Genomic DNA, 18,733 nt, shown 5'->3' on the forward strand with positions numbered 1-18,733 from the left:
TGTGCTTCAGTTCAACTTTCTGCTTTCAGGTTGGAGCTAATTTATTACTGACCCTTTTTCAGAGAAGGTAAATCACACAGGAGTTATCCCATCTTTCTCCTACAGAGCAGCTGGTGAATTTGAACTGCCTGCTTTAGGTTAATAGCACCACTATGCCACCAGAGATCCATATACGTGTATAAATTGCCTATGTTCCATCACAGACAATCAGAATTTGGATTGGGAGTTGGTAAAATGAGTATTTTTTTGTTGTTTAAAGTATCCTAGATGAATATAATGCATAAGCAGAGTTAAGTAACACTAATAATCTTCTGCCCTTGAGCTTTATATATATTTTATTGGAGATAAAAAGATTATACAGATTAATAAAAGGAAAAATTGTTACATCCATAATGAAAATAATTATAAATTTGCAAAGAATCACTGCATAGGGGAAGCTATACTTTATTTTAGAAGTTTTTAAGACATATTGTGGGTTAAGGGCTTGGTTGTTAAGTAAAAGCTTAGTGGTTCGTAAATATAAAAGACATCATGCCAAGAAAGGTGGAAGGTCAATGAAAGAGATTAAGTAAAATTAATTGGCATATGGGCTGCAACAATGATCTCAAGTTTGTCAGATATGATGAGGATTGTGCGGGATATAGTACAGGGTTGAGATCTGTTGTTGACAAGGGTTGATGAGTCATACTCAACTCGGTGGCACTTAATGATAAACAACAAGAGCTCTGTGGGAGAAAAGACTTGGCAGTCTGCTCCCATAAGGATTACAGCTCGAGGAAGATTATAGAGTACTAGTTAGATTCAGCAGCAGGAAATTGAAACGAAATCTTGAAGAGCTATGCAATCCTGTGGTTTTGCCTGTACCCATCCTCAACCCTACCTCCACCCCCTGCTTGAGTTCCCATACATGTTTTGCTAATTATCCTTCTGTTTTTAAAATAATGGTCTTATGCAGTATTTGTCTTTGTGAGATTGCTTAGTTCACTCAGCATAATGCTCTCCAGCCTCTTCCAAGTTACATAGTATTTTCTTAAATTGTTGCTCATGAGTTTGGTGGAGGGAGGATGGGAGGAAATTGTAAGGATCTGGGTGAAAAGCCAGGGTAATGATGAGCAAGGTCCAATGGTGATACATTTTATAAAGCATAATACATGAGAATGAGTGTATGAAACACACAAGGTGAATGAAGAATAGTTTGAAACACAATGCATATAAACTTTGCAATCAAATTAATTAAAAAACTTTAAAAAACCCAAAAAAAAAAAAAAAAAGAAAAAAATATTGAAGAATGCATCTTTTCTTTTGTAACATCCATTACAGGTAGCAATGAGAGAAAAAAAATTATGAGTATAAAGAACAGCATATGTAAAGGTATGTAGACATGTCTAAGGCCTATTCAAGAATGACTGGAAACATAATAATGTAGCCATAATACCAGCAAGGAAGATGAGAGTGAAAGAAAAGTATATAAAGTATAAATAAAAGTAAAAAACCTGTTGCTACTGAGTTTATTCCAGTTCATAACAATCCTATAAACAGAATATAACATCCATGGAATCAGATTGTCATATCTACTGTAGAAAGATTTGTGGAGTTGAACTGACTTTTTTTTATGATCACCCAAGTGCTTAATCACTGCACTACCCAGGTTCCTTATAGATTATAAAGTTAGAAACACCCTGTAGGAACATCCTTCACAGCTAAATTAAGAAGTTTGGAATTCACTATGTTGATTCTAGGGATGAATGGAACTTAGGCCTTGGGTTGTCTATCTTTAAAATGAGCAGATGTTTTCCAACTGTGTTGTAAATTGTTTCCTGGATTATGTTTGTTTTTCATCAGAGCTGAAAACACAGCTGGGTTTATATAACATGACACCTCTGGTAGTCACTCTTACAGCTGTTCCATTTCTCTTAATGGTACAACTGATGTCAATGTTACTTTGTGGAGTCATCATAGGTATTTGAGAAAGCAAATGTATAGAAAAATATTGGTCAATGTACCACGGCCTTTAATAACCAGTGTTATATAATGAAAGCATTCACTCCTTGTTGCCTTGGAAACATCTCTTAACCAAACCTCTATTGAGTTTCTGAGGCTGCAAATCACATGGGAGGACATTGCTTATTTCTCTGCTATAGAGCAACTGGTGCATTTGAACCATCAGAGAGGTGTAGATTTAGAGCTTGCAAGGCAACTCTCTATGGACTATGTCACACTTGAAATACTTCATGTTAGATGCATAGAGGTGTGCTATAAAAATGGAAACACTTTTACTAAAATTCTTTCATGCCCAAACATTGGTATGTGAATTACTAAGACAGACCTTCAATGTAATGTCTTATTTTAGTATTTTAAAATTTCTCCTCTAGACAAGATTTTGCATTTCTGTTCATATATTCACTGGACTTGCTTTATCTTTATTTGTATGCCTAATAAGCTACACATTATTAGATTTATATCCTTAAGTGAAGTTTCTCAATTTCTGGTGTTTATTGAATACATAATTTATCTCACAGCTTCTCCTCAAGTGTATACAACGGCTGATGAATCAAAATACAATGTATGGTCGGCTCAGTGATTGAACTTCTAAGATGCTAAAGGCAGTCTAATCTGTACATTTTGATTCATTTTATAATAGATAGGTAGTTGAATGCCTTGAGCATTTCAAAAGGTATTTTGAAAGATTTAAGTTGAAATAGAACTCTTTGGAACTCCAGCAGGAACTGTTAGAAAGAAAGCTCATGTGGTTTCTGTCATTTGAACATCAAACAGTCCTGTTAGAGGAAATGTTTTGAAAGCATTTTAAAAAATGATAGTTACTACTTGTAACTGTTTATCTCTCCACCAAAAAAAATGATAGAAAAACACTAGGATATTGGTCAGTTTTGACCTGTTGACCCTAATTTATCTTCCCAGACATTGACGAATGTGCTGAAGGGCGCCATTACTGCCGTGAGAATACAATGTGTGTCAATACTGCTGGTTCATTCATGTGCATCTGCAAAACTGGATACATCAGAATTGATGATTATTCATGTACTGGTAAGTGGAAGTCCTGTATGGATAAAATCTTTCGGGGCCTTTTGTATACAGTCTGTAGTATCTTTCTTATAACTATGTTAATTTAATCAATATTCTAAAAATAGTTCCTTTTAACAAAATTGGTCTTAAGCAAAACATTTCTTCCTGGAATGGCAGTTAACACTTAATCCTTGCTAAGGAAGTAAATACTTATTTTGGACAAATTTTATATTTCCTTAAGGAACATTAAGGAAAATTTAGGTTAATATTTTATAATACTCTAAAAATATTTCTATTCAAAACTTGTGTTGCTTTGTCAAATCTGTGAAACAACCCCTAAACTGCTCTTCCTTTACATTATAGAGTAGATTATTTTAATAGATGAAGACTGGCAATACTCATGTGAAGAAGTTCATCCTCACCCCAGAAATAGGTTCTTGGGGTGCGAGAAAATGAGAATATTAAAGAGGATTAAAATGATTCACACTTCTGAAAGTATATTAGGTGCCTACACAACAGACATCTCTTTGTGGTTGCTTTATGAGTCCTATGGTTCCTTTCATTATCCTCCAAAATCTTCTTCCTGAAAGTCTTAAAGATTATTGGGAAAGCTTATTCTTTTCATACTCTGGGTTTCTACCTGTAAATACAAAGGAAAATAATGCTTATTAAGTAGCTTGAAGACTATGGGCGTTAGCAAAATGTCAGTGTGATATAGCAATTTCCTTGAAGTTTTTTAAAAAGGAGTAACTTTAAAACCAATATTTTAGAAAAGCCTACAAAATTGTAGAATTTAAGAATACCTAAAACATGTTGTTCTTATTAATTTTATATTAACTTCATCTATATGATCTTTATCAGAGGGATAAATAAATGATATTTAAATTTTTCTGGGCAAGACTTTCAATAACATCCCCAATGAAAATATGAGTCTATAATAAAGGTGTTATTCTTACTTTTATTCATTGAAACTGTATTTTATTTATTCTTTTTTAAAAAAAAGGTTGCCCAAAAGAATGTGGAAATTATTAAACAATATTATTAATATCACATGCAAGTAAAATCTTGCTGAAAGTCACTTAAAAATGCCTAGAATAATACAAGAACAGAAAACTATTAGACATTAAAACTTTGAGAGATTAAAAAAAGGGCAATGACACAAGGGATTTCTAATGTTAGATGGCTCTTGGGTAAAGGCAGAGAATACCAGAAAAATAGCGGTGTATCACTGACTACCGTTTGGAAGCTCATGTGTGAAGTGTTTGGATTCTGAAAGGTGAGTTCTCTTGTTTTTAAGAAGGTTGGGTGTGGACTGTTTGGTTGTTTTTTTTTTTATTTTTCCTCTTCATTCACAATCATGCATGAGCTGATTGGATTTTTTGTGTTTAGCTAACAATGAACTGTGGGCTGGAAGACTCCTGTTTAAAGTTAACCAGGACCTGGTAGAGAGGCCTTGCGTTTAAAAGGCGATTGGGCTGAGGGCTACCAGCCCTGGTGTTAATTTTATTTGGGATGAACATTCTTCTAAGTGGCACAGCACTGGTCTGTCAATTTTCTATATTGAGGTAACTTGGGGTTGCTGTGATGCTGAATGCTATGTCACTGCTGTGTCAAATGCCATAATAGTTACACATCATGGACAGTGTTTGGTGGAGCTCCCAGATTGCGACAGGCAGGAATGGCATCCAATACCTAAACAACATGCCTCTGAAAGCTATAGGAACGGAGAGAAATGAAGACAGTTACAGAACAGGGTTCAGATTGTTTGTTCATAGGGTTGCTATGAGTTGTGCTTGACTCGTAGCAACTTAACACAACAACAAACTGTATTCTAATTGATATTGTATATATCAATGGAACAGGAAGGACTTGCCATTTAATTTTTACATAGAATTTTTATATAAAATATTGATCAAAATAAAACATAAATGGCAATGTCCACAATCTATATGTCATAACCAAAGATAACATGATGTTAGAAAATCTGTTTAATATACAAATGCCAATGAATTTACAAGATCCTGCTTTTCATTAGTTAACTCTAAATATTTTCACATTATGAGAATAATTCATTATTTCCTTAGACAAAATCTAATCACATTTAATGGCAGTGTACTTTGAAAGAAGACTTTTTTTTTTCTTTTTCCTGCTGGGAATTGTTTTCAACATAATGAGAAGAGTATTTAAAAAAAAGGAATCTTGATAAATAAAAGCAAAATGGAAATATACAGCATACTATATATTAGTAGTATTTGTAAATTTGAGTTCAAATAATGACAGTAACATTGTTATATAACAAAGCTGTTGCATCTCAGAAATTCATGATGTGCTCTTTGAAAATAAGAGTGCTGGCAATTTTCATGTAGTTGGCTAATTCTTTGGGATTCAAGACTTGTATTAGAGCCATGCGTAGTTTTATACTTTCTACTGGCATTTTCCTATTTCTTGTATCATTAAAAAGAGTAAAGATTTGTTGTAAGAGTGTATGGTACATAGTTTGGTTGAGTGTTGAATGAGAATCGTTTCTTCTGGCCAGGATATTTTTAAGAGATTAATTTCCATTCTGTGTCTGACTGTTGGGTGTAAAGTCTCAGGATGGCTCAGGCTCCATCATTAGAGAGTATCTTCTGCTTTGGCTTTGGATCTCTGAGTGCATTTTCATTCCAAATAAAAGACCACAAATTTTTGTTTTTGACTACCTAAGGATAATGTTCCCCTAGGATTCCAAAGTATCTAATGATATAAATGAAGTATTCATTGGTGAGAATGACAAAGAAGGCAATAGGATTTTTTAAGCTATTCAGGCCATACTTTTTTGCTTATGGAAGGAGCCAAGAATTCTAAGACCTGGCAGCTTATTAAATGTTTACTTAATGAGGAACCAGTCTTTCCAAATAGCACTACCTACTTCTGTGCCTACAATTGAAGGAGACTCTTTTTGCCCTTGAATTTCCTGTCTACTAAGACTAGCTCTATAAATATGAGGTTTAAGTCAGTACACAAAAATTGGAATTTCCTTTTGGGAAAGAAAAAAATGTTGAGAATATGGGTCCAAACCAGATTCAAGAGACTTCCTGCCAAAAGCTGTCATTGAATAGACCACATAGGGCAAGGACATATTGAGAATTTCTTTACTAAAATGCCATGAATATTTAATTTGTTACTTCTGTAAAGCTCTACAGGAGTAGAGCTAGCTTTTTACAGTTTGGTAACAATCTTTGTACAGAAGATCTGCTATGTCAGAAACCTTAAAAAATGACTCTTGTGGGGTTTGCCTTGTGACTGTAGGGATCTAGTCTGTAAAATCTCGAGGACATGTTCAGGATCAGATCAGGACACTATATCCTTGGTACAGAGTAAAATACATTTTCTCTCTAATAACCAGCATTCACACACTTGCTGAATGATTTCCAGAATAATTATCTGGGCACTGCTGACTAGCCTTGCCCTGATGTTTGCATTCAAATTTTTAAATGTTAGCCTTAAGTTTATTTCTATACTTCTGTCCTTTTCTTGTTGAAAATCTTTTCTAAATAAGGCTGTATTATAATACCAAAGGCACGCAGTTCAAATCCACCAGCTTCTCCGCCCACAGGAGGATCAGCTGTGGGTCATTTTCTACTCAGTGGTACACAGCAACAACCACCTAAAACTCATGATAATTGACCATACAATAAAAGATAACAAAAAAAAAAGTACAAATGGGCACTTGCCACACTGTACACAGCAGACTCTCCAAATTGCTTACCCAGTCTGAAATTTAATCATGGGCATTCTAATTTAAAGAATTCGAGAGCAATACATTGTACTTTATACTCCATAGCTTTGATCAATAAAAGCAGCTTTTTTTTTCTTTTATAACCCTGTAGCTCTGGCATAGAAATTTTGTATGCTGCCAAGTAATTACCTTCTGTAGATGTAGAACTGCAAATTTTCTTTCAGATGGTGATGATTTGAGGTATGCTTTCCCTATGATCGTAAAATTGTAGATGTGGAAGAATTCTTTAAGTCTAGGCTCATCTCCTCATTTTCACACATGAGGAAACTGAGGCTCAAGGACATTAGCAGCGTTAACCAAGGTCGCATAGTGAGAGGAAAAATGGGTGTCATAAAACAAGCCTCCTTATTCCTGGTTCTTATGCTGTTCACCATCTGTCTAATTTGCAACTGTATAAAAATAAGTAAAGCGCAAAGATTCATATTTCAAGTAGAAATACATTATTCAGTTTATAATGTTCAGTAATTAAACTGACTTTCATATAGATTATTCCAGTTCATTAGCTTCAACTCCAAGAGGAGTTTCCCCCCTGCAGACCTTATAATAATCTTAAATCAGAAGTCAGTAGAAGAACTATAACTCACTGTTATCTGGCCTCTTATTCTGTTAGGCAGTTGCACTAATGACTCAGTTGTACCATTTACACAGATGATGCGGCAGTTTATACCCTTCTAAGGTCATTAAAATAATTTTCTTTCTAGTGAGGGTGTTCTTTTCCTCCCAATTAATGTTTTTTTTTCTCCTCTTCATATCCTTTTCTGTACTTAGAGGAAAGTCTGAGTGTATACATGGAGAAAGGTGCGGCGGGGGGAAGGAAAGAGAAAATGTAGAGGAAAAATAATGATGGGCTCATATAAGGCATGCTATTGAAAAGTCTTTCATTATATCTTTTATGGAAAAAGTAACTCAATTTTAAATTCATGGAAAAAAAATTGTAGTTTATAGTCTCCTTGTGAAAATTGTTTTCACTGTTACTGGGCATTCCCTCATGGAGCTGGTCTTGTGTGGTGAACAAGGCTTAAAACATTTCTGGAAACAAAGTTGGAACCAAGAATGTTGAACTTTTGTGTGACCAATTAAGGTCTGAGTGAAGAAGCACTTAGAAACTTAAGCTGTTACGGTTCTTTATGTTGGTGAGTTTCTTTACCTTCTGACTCCTGTATGGCCTTTTGAGTGGGGACTGGAGAATGGGAAGAGTGAATAGACAGAAGAGTAGATGATGGCTTTAACTCAGTACGGATCTTGCACAATATAAGGAGTCAAATGGTCCTGTAAGCCATCCCCATTGTCATCCAAACTATCTGGACTCATAGTGACCTTGTAGAACAGATGAGAACTGCCTCACAGGGCTTCCAAAGCTATAGTTACACAAGCAGATTGCACATATTTCTCCTGTTGAGAAGTTGCTGAGTTCTGACCTTTTGGTTAGCAGCTAAATTATTAACCACTGGACCACGAGACATCTTTAAGGAATGGTTCTCAAATGATGGTGATTTGGCGTTCTTCTCTCAGAGGACGTTTGACAGTGCCAACTGGAAACATTTTGGTGGTGATAATTCAGAAATATTGTCATCTGGTGAGTACAGGTGAGGGATGCTACTAAGCATCTTCCAAAATACAAGACAGTCTACTTCAATAAATAATTATGTTGTCCAAAGTCAATGGTGCCACAGCTTAGAATTCCTTCTTGCACTTACTCATGTAAAACTGTAAAATGTATAGCTTTGTTTTACTCTTCTCTTATTCTGTCCATGGCAGTGTCGCTCTGTATTCTTACTTTTTATGGTTCCTACTGTTTATTGCTTTTTGATCACAGAATTCACTCCTTTCTTAAAATGAATAGCTAAATTGAGTGAAGAATTTATGGAGAAGAAAACAAAAATATTGTTCTTAGTTTAACTTGAGGGAAAGATTTTCCAAAGGTAAATTTTGAGTCTTAAGCCAAGAAGGGAGAGGATATTTTATTGGTGCCTTTCAAGTTGCATTATTTTGCTGCCTACTCAGTAAGTTTCTCCTGACCCTGTTATCTTTTATTATTCTAAGGTTTTCTGATCTTAGCTTTCTTTGGTCTACGTCACTTTTCACAAGAGGTCCATAAAGTGTCTAAGACCCTGCTAGATACTTGAATTTTGCTGTTATTAACAGAGAAACTTCTGTAGTATTCCCCAAGGAGTTTTCCTCTGAAAGTACTTAACTTTTTATAACTATTGCTCCTTGTACTTAGATTTTATTGTCTTACAGTTTTTTGGTCACTTTTCCCAAATACGTTCAGATGTTCAATACAGACCCTTTTCCCCATTTTCTATAAACACCCTGTTCATCAGACTCATTTAGTTTGGTAATTATGGAAATATATTTGTGGCTTTTTATGATATGAAGGGTTTGTTTCATGTTTTCTTATTACTTTTGGTTTCCTGCTGGCCAAGTGGTAAGGATCTGAGCTGCCAACGCAGAAGCACATAGTTTGAATCTGCCAGCTGCTCTGTAGAAGAAAGAGAGGCAATCTCCTTCCATGCAACTTACTGCCTCTGAAAACCCACTGGAGGGTCAGCTGTGGGTTAGTACTGACTCTGTGGCACATTATATTTCATCAGCATTGGTTTCCTAACCTTTCAGAGAGTTCTGAATGTTGTTGTTATGCACAAAATATTCAGAGGACATTTTATTCAAAGCTTTAAGCCAGTTGTGACCCAAGTGTCCTGGCTCCACTTCACATAGCTTCTTCCTTTGTATTTCTCTGAAGTTTGATATAAATGATTCTAGAAAAAATGTTCCTTATAATTGAAAAAAAGTAATATTTGGAAAGGTTACCATAACCTTATTTACTTATATACTGTCTTCATTTAACAAGCAATTAAATTTAAGCTGGTCACATATGGATGGACAGTAGCCTCATTATTATTGTTGGTTCTGTTATGTGCCATCGAGTCACCTGCAACTCATAGCGACCCTATGTACAACATCCCTAAACCCTGCTCTGTCCTGTGCCAATCACACAATCTCTGACACACCCACCCTGATTACCCCAGTTACTGAATCAATCCACCTCATAGAGGGTCTTCCTGTATGTGCTGTCCATCTACCCTCCCAAGCATGACGTCCCTCTCCAAGGACTGGTCCCTCCTTGCAACATGTCCAAAATGATAGGAACTATTGGTGGATTTATCAAAACTACAAGTACTTGCATTGAGATTATCTTTACACCTTAAACCATCCCCTTAAATCTTTGCAATTTTTAATTAGTAGAGTATTTCAGCTTTGAGCATTTTCCTCTTAAAAGATCTATCTACATGAGAACAAATTGACAATTGACTGTAAAGTTTAGATGGAAAGTATAAGTGAGTGGTGAATTTAAGATAATAATAATAATGAAATAATTTTTGAAAGAATAATAAGAATGGTAGCTCCACCTGAAGAATGTAAATAATTCCATTGAATTGTACGTGTAAAAGTTGCTGAAATGGCATATTTTTATGCATGTTTTCACCTAAATAAATACATTTTTAAAAATTAAAGTACAAAACAAGAGAGATTCATCTAAATCAGTCTGTCTCTCCTCCCTTCCATGTGTGTATGTGTATGGTGTACTAAAACAATTATGTGAGTGTTGTTGTGTACCCAAGAGTCAGAGCTGACCCATAGCCAACCTTCCAATAGGTTTCCAGAGGTGGTTAATCACACAGGAGGAGACTGCCCACCCTTCTTCTATGGAGCAACTGGTGGCCTCAAACCGTGTTTCTTCGGCATTGCAGCTCAGCTTCTTGCTACTAGGCTGCCAGTGCTATATACACACACATATATACGCATACACATAAACACAAATACACACACACATATATTTACATATATAGTATATATTTATATATTATAACAAACAGCAGAAAATTCCAGTAGCAATCACAGACAGGATAGGGCACTGGAAAATTATACATCAAAAGGAATGATAAAGGACAGTAAAAAAATATATATTGTCCTTTTAGCAAAATATTCGTGGATAAATATGGTTCTTTTAGTTGGAAAATATCATTGTTTTTAAGTGCAATGTAATATTTTTAGCAATGCCTAACACAAAAGAAATATTTTAAAAATATTATTAAAAATTGCTTTTGTTCTTATTAGGCAAACTCTTCTCTTGAGGAAATGTTTTATTACCCTGGGACCCTTTATTTGGCCTCTTTTTTCTGGTTCATTTTAGCTTATAAGTTTTCAGCATGTACATCACTTTCTTTGAGCAAGGCGCTCACTGTATTATTTTTTTATTATCCTATATTTACTATATAATTGTAAATAGGAAATTATAAAAAGCAAGGGAAACTTTGGTGTCTCTGGAGAATGTGACTTCTTCATTAGGATTTCTTGTTCTCTGAAGGGTTAGAAGGCTCCTGTTGTTCTTGAGAATAAGTGTTAGATTATGATACCCCAGGAAGTTAGATGTATGAAACCGAAGCCTAGCTGTGGATACTAATCTTCCCAGAGTAGCTAATATGGCTTCTAAAGAATCAGTTATTCTGGTCAGTTCTCAAGCAGGGAAGATTTTATGAGCCTGGGTGCTTTTATGTGGATTTCTTTTCTAAAGAATCACAATGAGACCCTCAGACAATCCTACCATCTGGCCACTAGTTGCCATGACTATTGGGAAAGACTTTTGCATTTTTATGAACTGCGACTCCAAATTGTCTTTCCTGGAATCTGCATTGCAAAACATAACAAAATTATGGTACATGTCATCCTTTTTATAAAACGTGAAAATCAGATGTTAGGCTTTAAAATTTGAATATGGTCCCTAAAGCTAAAAGATGCTTGATTTGCTTCCTGTAGTTCTTTACATATTGTTTTGCTGTTTAGCTATTACTGAGTCTTTGAATATTAACACAGTTGCAGAAGAAATTAAAATACCGAGCCTCAAGACTCAAAGAATTAATGATGAAAAGCTATTTTTACATAATCAAGAAAGCCTCTCTCGAAGAGTATGTCTTGTGGTTCCCAGGAAGGGTTAACGTTTAGAAAACTTTGGAAAACTTGCAGAGAACAGAAGTGAGACATATCTGCACAGTCAGAGCGGAGGCCAAGGCAATGTGCTTATCTCTTGTCTGAAACACATGTGCATGCATACAATTAGCAGTCAGCAGTCAAAATGGAACATGCTCAAAGGGTCTGGGAGCTCGAATTGCCTTTTTAAAGATGAAAAGCTTGGAAAGGAGTCTGCACTGTCTGAATCCATCAGTGCATGGGGAGAGCACACCCGCTTCAGTGTAGCGGTTTCCATATCCTTTGTGCTGCCTCTCAACACAGCTGTTGTATCCCTGTACAACCTCCAGCCCAGCCAGGGTTTGATCATCAGAGCACCCACTAGTATGTGTTCATGCAAGCCAGCCTCTGTGCCAGCTCTCCCAAGCACCAAGAAGGTGGCAGCTGCCTCGTTAGCAAGCCTCTCTTGCCTTGACTTAGACAATCAACCCTAATTCACCTTTGTCCCAAATGGATGTATTATTTGAGTTTTATTTTGAGATTTTTATATGAAAAGCATAGACTTGAAAGCTTACTTAGGGGAATAAAAAGATTATACATGCCAGGAGTGTAATAATAGCGGTGTCTTAGCAACAGACACCTGTAGAGGACAGGATTACAGACGTTTAAGCTCAACAGCTGCCTTTCATTCCATTTTCTGATTGTTGGCTTTGACATGCTAGCCGAAATAAAAGTTTGACCTTCTTTATGCCTCCTCCCAGCTCAAGTGCGAGATGGAGCAGAGTTCTTCTGATACTGCTTCTGATTTAATTTAACGGTGGATGTGTAGCCCTCAGTGTGTTTCTCTCCTCGATGCTCTCCTTTCTTTCCCAGTCCTTACTGCCTCTGCAGTGTTACATCTAGGTCAAGGAGTTTTGGCTCTTGAAGGTGAGTTTGTTCTCCCAAATCAGAAGCATGATCTCTTCTGTGCTTCTGCCAGGATGAGGCCAAGAGCCACCTTTGACTGCTGGGTCATGCCTTCCGCTGTCTGTGGCTTCTATTTTAGTAATTATGGTTAGGACTTTGTTCTTAGAAGATATGATATGAAAAAAAGGAAGTTTCACTTTCCTAAGCAATGTGTATTTGTTATATATTATTGCATAATAAATCACACCAAACTTGGCAGCCTAAACAAAACATATTAGCTCACAGTATCTGTGTGTCAGAAATGTGGGCACAGCTCAGCTGGGCCCTCTTATTTTCTTGCAGAAGGCTACAGCCAAGGCACATATCCAGGCCTGTGGATGCTGTGTGCCAACGAGGCAGGAGTGATCCATAGCTGACCCTCTAGCTGGTTTTCAAAGGCCATAAATCACACAGGAGGAGATTGCCCACATTTTTTTTTCATGGAGTACTACTAAATACAAACCATGTTCCTTTGTTTTGGCAGTACAATTTCTTTTCAAACTCACCTCTGTGATTGTTGACAGAATTCATTGTCATCAATTTGGTGAGATAAAGATGAGGTAATCTCCTTTTATAAAGACTTAGAACCTCAGAAACCCAATAGAGGGTCACCATACATAGAAATTGACTCAATGAGAATGGGTTTGGTTTTAGGAAGGGTTATTCCTCATTGTTGATTATAGACTTCCCTAAGATCCACGCTGTATGGACCTCTCTAGCATGGACGTTTGCTTTGCTAGAGCCCCTAAAGAGTCATGTAATAAGACGGAAGCTCCCATTTTCTGTAGCAGTCTTGCTTTTACTATAGGGAGCCTCTGGTTGGCTAGCAGTAAGTCCTAGGTCCAGCCCACACTAAGAGGCAAGGAATTACATCAGGGTGTGAGTACTCAAGTACATAGATCACTGTGAGCCATCTTGGAGTCTGTCCACTGTAGACATTGGGTATGATACTTAATAAACCAAGCCATTTGTACAAGCCTTAACAAAGTACCAGGTTGAAGAATAAAATGAAGAGAATAGTAAAAATATTTTGCATTAGAACCTGTGTGACTGTGAACCTATGAGATGTTCCAGTTATCTTTCGCTTTCCTTTATACCAGCCCTTGCATGTAAGTGGATGTTCTACTTAATAGATGGAGATAGTGTAAATCAAGCATTACAGTGCAATGTGGTGCATGTTATAACAGAGGAACATGGAGAGAGGTGTGGAAAAGTCAGAGCAAGCTTTCACCAGTCTGGCTGAAATGTCTGTATGGGAAGGATTGGGAGAAACTGACAGTCTGCTTCCCTAAATTGACACCCTTGGGAAATCTATAGAGAAGTTTCTCCCTGCCCTTATTGGATCACTATAATCTTACTATGAGTTGTAATCAAATTGATTTATAGATAGGCTGAATAATTATGTGGCATTTAAAGAAAAGTTTTGGAGGCATTTCAGAAGAAATGTAGGTGCTTCAAAAAGAAAATGTACATTCAAACACATAGTAGGAAGAGTTGTATTAAAGCAAGTAATGTGAACAAAAACGTAAGATATAAGCCTAGAAACTATAGGAGAAAATAAGACATTTTTTATACTTTCTGAAACAGTTTTATGCAGATTCCAATTAAGTTGCACATATTGACAATGCCAGTTTTTTTTATTTTGGTTCTGTTTCATCTTGGTTTTCCTTTTTTGATGGAAATTTATTAAACTTATGATACTTCTAACAGTGAGTGCTGGCTTAGAATTGTGATGTTGGGGTATTTCATTTCAAAGAAGACAGAAGCTTTGTCAGTATCTTTGAAACTTATTTTGGACAAATTTTCAGTGTAGTATGATATAAACAGATTTGAGAAATTTTCTATAGAGCAAAGCACAGCTATTAAAGCACTACCTAAGACATTTTAAAAGTAGAATTGCATATATGTGTCTAGCAGTTGTGGTGAAATGCAACAAGAGCAGGAAAAAATGGCACAAACAACCTAGCGGTCCATTGACCCGTCCTCCTTAGTTTACCCATCCACACCATAGTTTACTCCATTAGCTCATCTCAAAAAACATTTTACGTCATTTTAATTTGTAAATTGGAGTATATTCATTCAGTACTTTCTCTACAATCTAGTATCAATTGTCTTGAGCAACCTTTTCTAACCTTTCTTATTTTAATTTCTTCATCTTTAAAATGGAGTATTTTATTTATGGCTTTTATTTTAGAAGTTGAAACATGCAATTAGCAGTAACTGGCATAGAGTAAGTATTCATTATGTAATTGCTATTATTTTGTAACATGTGGCAGACCAAAGAATGAATCCTAAAGATACACATGCTCTTGAACTTATTACGTTATTATAAAAACCTTCATAAGGATTTTGTAGCTGTGGTCAAATTAAGGCTTTTGAAATGAGGAGAGTATCCAGGAAAAGATTGTCTAATTACATAAGTTCTTAAATGAACCTTTCAAAACTTTAGAAACTATGGTGGAAGGGTCAAAGCAATGCATTGTTGCTATATTTGAAGGGGCTATGAGGACAAGGGAGATCTTTAGGGTTGGAAAAGGGAAGGGAATAGATTCTCCAAAATGACAATCCTGACAGTATTTTGATTTTAGCCCAGTAATAAATATGGTGCATTTCTGATCCAAAGAACTATAAACTACTAGTTATTTCAATCCAGTAGGTTTGATGAGTCCCATTGTTGTTAGATTTTGTCAATTTGGCTCCACCCAGTAGTGACCCTGTATATAAAAGAAGGAACTGCTGCCTGATCCTGTGCCACCCTCCCAGCTGTTGCTACATTTAAGCCTGTTCAAACCACTGTGCCAATCCATCTCATTGAGTCTTCTTTCTTAAAATTTTTTGTTACTGGCTAATCATGATGCCCTTCACTCAGGGCTGATCTTGAGAACATGTCCAAAGTAACTAAGAAGAAATCTTGTTACCTTTACTTCTAAGAACATTCCAAATGTACTTGTTCTAAGATTGAGTTCTTCTGGTAGTTCATGGTTATTCAGTATTCACCAGCAGCATATTCAGAGGCATCACTTCTTCAGTCTTACTAATCATTGTTCAAATTTCAGACACTTACAAGGCTATCGGAAAGCTAAATCTTTATCTAGGTGTACTGTAGCTGTTGATCTGATGTATTTAATGTTGAACATTTTGTAGTGAACTTTTTAGCACATTTTTCCAAGGACGTTTGTTGCTTTATTTTTTAATCTTGTTTGTAAGAGTATAGATTATGTGTCCAAGTAAAATTAAATCTGTGACGACTTTAATCTTTGCTCCATTTATCGTTGTGCTGCTTATTGAGCTACCAGTGAAGGTGTTTGTATTCTTTATGTTGATATGTGATACATACTGAAGGCTTTGGTCTTTATCAGTAAGTGTTTCAAGTCTTCTTTACCTTCAGTAAACAAGTTCTGTTATCTGCATACTTCAAGTCATTAATTAATCTTCCTATAATTCAGACGTTGTGTTCTTCATTTAGTTGGCTTCTTGGATTATTTCATATGGAATGGTTGTGAGGGGCTGTCAAGTTGAGTACGACTCACAGCAACCCTATGAATAGCTGACCTGACTCTTACCCTGTTCTGTGCCGTCCTCATCATCTTTGACTCACTACAGCCAATTACTAAAGTTACCCAATCAATGCATCTCGTGGGGGTCTTTCTCTCCATCATCAACCCTCCATCGTTCCAACAATGATGTCCCTTTCTAAGGAATAGTCTCACCTATGTACATGTTCAAAGTGTGAGAAATGAAGCTTCACCGTCTTTGCCTCCAAGGAGCGCTCTGGCTTCATTTTTTCAATGCATTTCTGTTTCTTTTGGTAGTCCATGAGATAGCACTCTTCCAGCACCATAACTCAAAGGCATCAACTTTTCTTCTGCCATTTTTATTCATTTTCTAGCTCAGGTGATTTAGAAGAACCTTGGCCTGAATCAGGCACACCTTAGTCTTAAAACTGATGTTGTTATTCAGCAGTTTGGAGAGGTCCCTGACAGCCAATTTGCCCAATGCACTATGTCTTCTGATTTACTGAGTGCTGGTACCAAAGGCAAGGTGAAATAATTGACAGCTTCAAACCTTTCTCCATGTATCATGTTGACTGTTGGTCCTACATTGACGATCTTTGTTTTGTTGATGCTGAGATATAATCCTTCCTTCAAGCTGTAGTTCTTGATATTCTGCAGCAAGCATTTCATATACTCCTCATTTTCAGCAAGCAAAGATGTGTTAGCCGCATAATGCAGGAGATTGATAAGGCTTTCTCCAATTCTGATGCCACATTTGACTTTAAAGAGTCTAGCTTCACGAATTATTTCCTTAGCATACAGATTGAATGTGTATCAAGAAAGGATAAAACCCTGACACACACACTTCCTAATTTAAAATTATGCTGTATTTTCTTGCTCTATTCGGACAACACCTTCTTGGACTACATATAGATTCTATGTGAGCATAATTACGTGTTTTGGGGTTTCCATTCCTCTCAATGTTAGCTGTAATTTGTTATTTTTCACACAGTCAAATGCTTTTGCATGGTCAATAAAGCACGAATAGAATTCTCCTGGTATTCTCTGCTTCCAGCCAGAAGACAACCTGGTGTCATGGTCTTTTCCAAAGAAGCTTGAACGTCTAGTAGTTCACTATCAATGTACTATCCTAGCCATTTTCCATGATCTTCAGCAATATTTTGCTTGCCTGTTATATTAATGATATTTTTCTATAGTTTACACGTTCTATTTGATCTCCTTCCTTGGTAATGGGAACAAATATGGATCTCTTCCAGTTAGTTAACCAGGCAGCTGTCCTCCAAGTTTTGTGGCATAAACTCGTAAACACAGCCAGGGCTGCATCTGTTAGTTGAAATGTGTCAATAGGTATTTTATAAATTCTGAGGGATTTCTTTCTTGCCAGTGTATTCAGTCCAACTTGAAATTCATCCTTCATTATCACTAGCTTTTGTTTATATGATAATTCCTGAAATTTTTCCGTGTCAACTAATTGACTCTGTGTATTCTTTCCATCTTCTTTTTATGCTTTCTGGATCATTCAAAATTTTGCATAAACCATCTCTCAGTATTACAACTTGATATTTGAATTTGTCTTCAATTCTTTCCATTTGAGAAATGTCAAACTAGTATTTCCCTTTTTATTCTCTGACTCCAATTCTTTTCACATTTCGGTATAATATTTTTACTTTGTCTTCTCAAGCTGCCCTTTGAAATCTTGTGTTCGTCTCTTTTCCTTTGGCATCTCTTCCTTTTGTTTTGGCTTCTCGACAATGCAATACAATTTTCATAGTGTCTTCTGCCAACCATTTTAGTTTTTTCTTTCTCCTTCATCTTTGTAATGACCTTTTGTTCTCTTCATGGATGATATATTTAATATCCTCCCACTGTTCATCTGGTCTTTGATCATCATTGGTGTTCTGTGCTTCCAACCTGTTCTTGAGATGATTCTTAAGTTCAACTGGCATAAATTCAAGGTTGTATTTTGGTTCCTGTGGACTAGCTTTCATTTTATTCTGCTTCAACTTTAACGTGCACATGAGTAATTGATGGTCTTTCCTTCAATCAGCATCTGGTCTGGTTTTGACTGCTGATAGTGCACTTCTTCAATGATTCTTTCCTAAGTATAGTCAGTCTGATTTTTGTGCTGTTCATCAGGTTAGGTCCATGTGTAAAGTTGCCTTCTGTATTCTTTTAAAAAGTATTTGCTATGAATAAATCATTGCTCACACAAAATTTCATCATTCAGTCTCCAGCCTCATTTCTGTCACCAAGTCCACACTATCATTCCTTCCTCATCGTTTCTAACTTTTTCATTTCAGTTACCAGTATATATTAGTACATTTATTTGCATGTTTAGTCAATTTCAAACTGCAAAAGTTGGTAGAAATCCTTAATCTCCTCCTTTGGGGCTTAGGTTGTTGGTGCTTATATTTGAATAAGAGTCTAATTAACAGATCTTCCTTGTATGTATATGGATAGTATCCTATCATTCACAACTTGAAACTTTAAGATGAAGCTTAAA

At 36.1% G+C, this 18,733-nt stretch overlaps 1 protein-coding gene across 2 annotated transcripts in view; it reads left to right on the forward strand.

Annotated features, from left to right (window-relative positions):
- The window catches only part of NELL2 (NEL-like 2 (chicken)), a 633,143-nt gene that overhangs the window by 400,473 nt on the left and 213,937 nt on the right, over nucleotides 1-18,733 (forward strand). For both annotated transcript variants that reach the window (XM_006888181.1, XM_006888180.1), the window contains one exon: nucleotides 2,920-3,045. In XM_006888181.1, the coding sequence (XP_006888243.1) occupies nucleotides 2,920-3,045 (126 nt within the window). The remainder of the gene's footprint in view (nucleotides 1-2,919; nucleotides 3,046-18,733) is intronic.

This window comes from Elephantulus edwardii, unplaced genomic scaffold (assembly GCF_000299155.1).
Source record: "Elephantulus edwardii isolate Elephantulus edwardi_28Jun2011 unplaced genomic scaffold, EleEdw1.0 scaffold00065, whole genome shotgun sequence".
In the NCBI taxonomy this organism is placed as follows: Eukaryota; Metazoa; Chordata; class Mammalia; order Macroscelidea; family Macroscelididae; genus Elephantulus; species Elephantulus edwardii.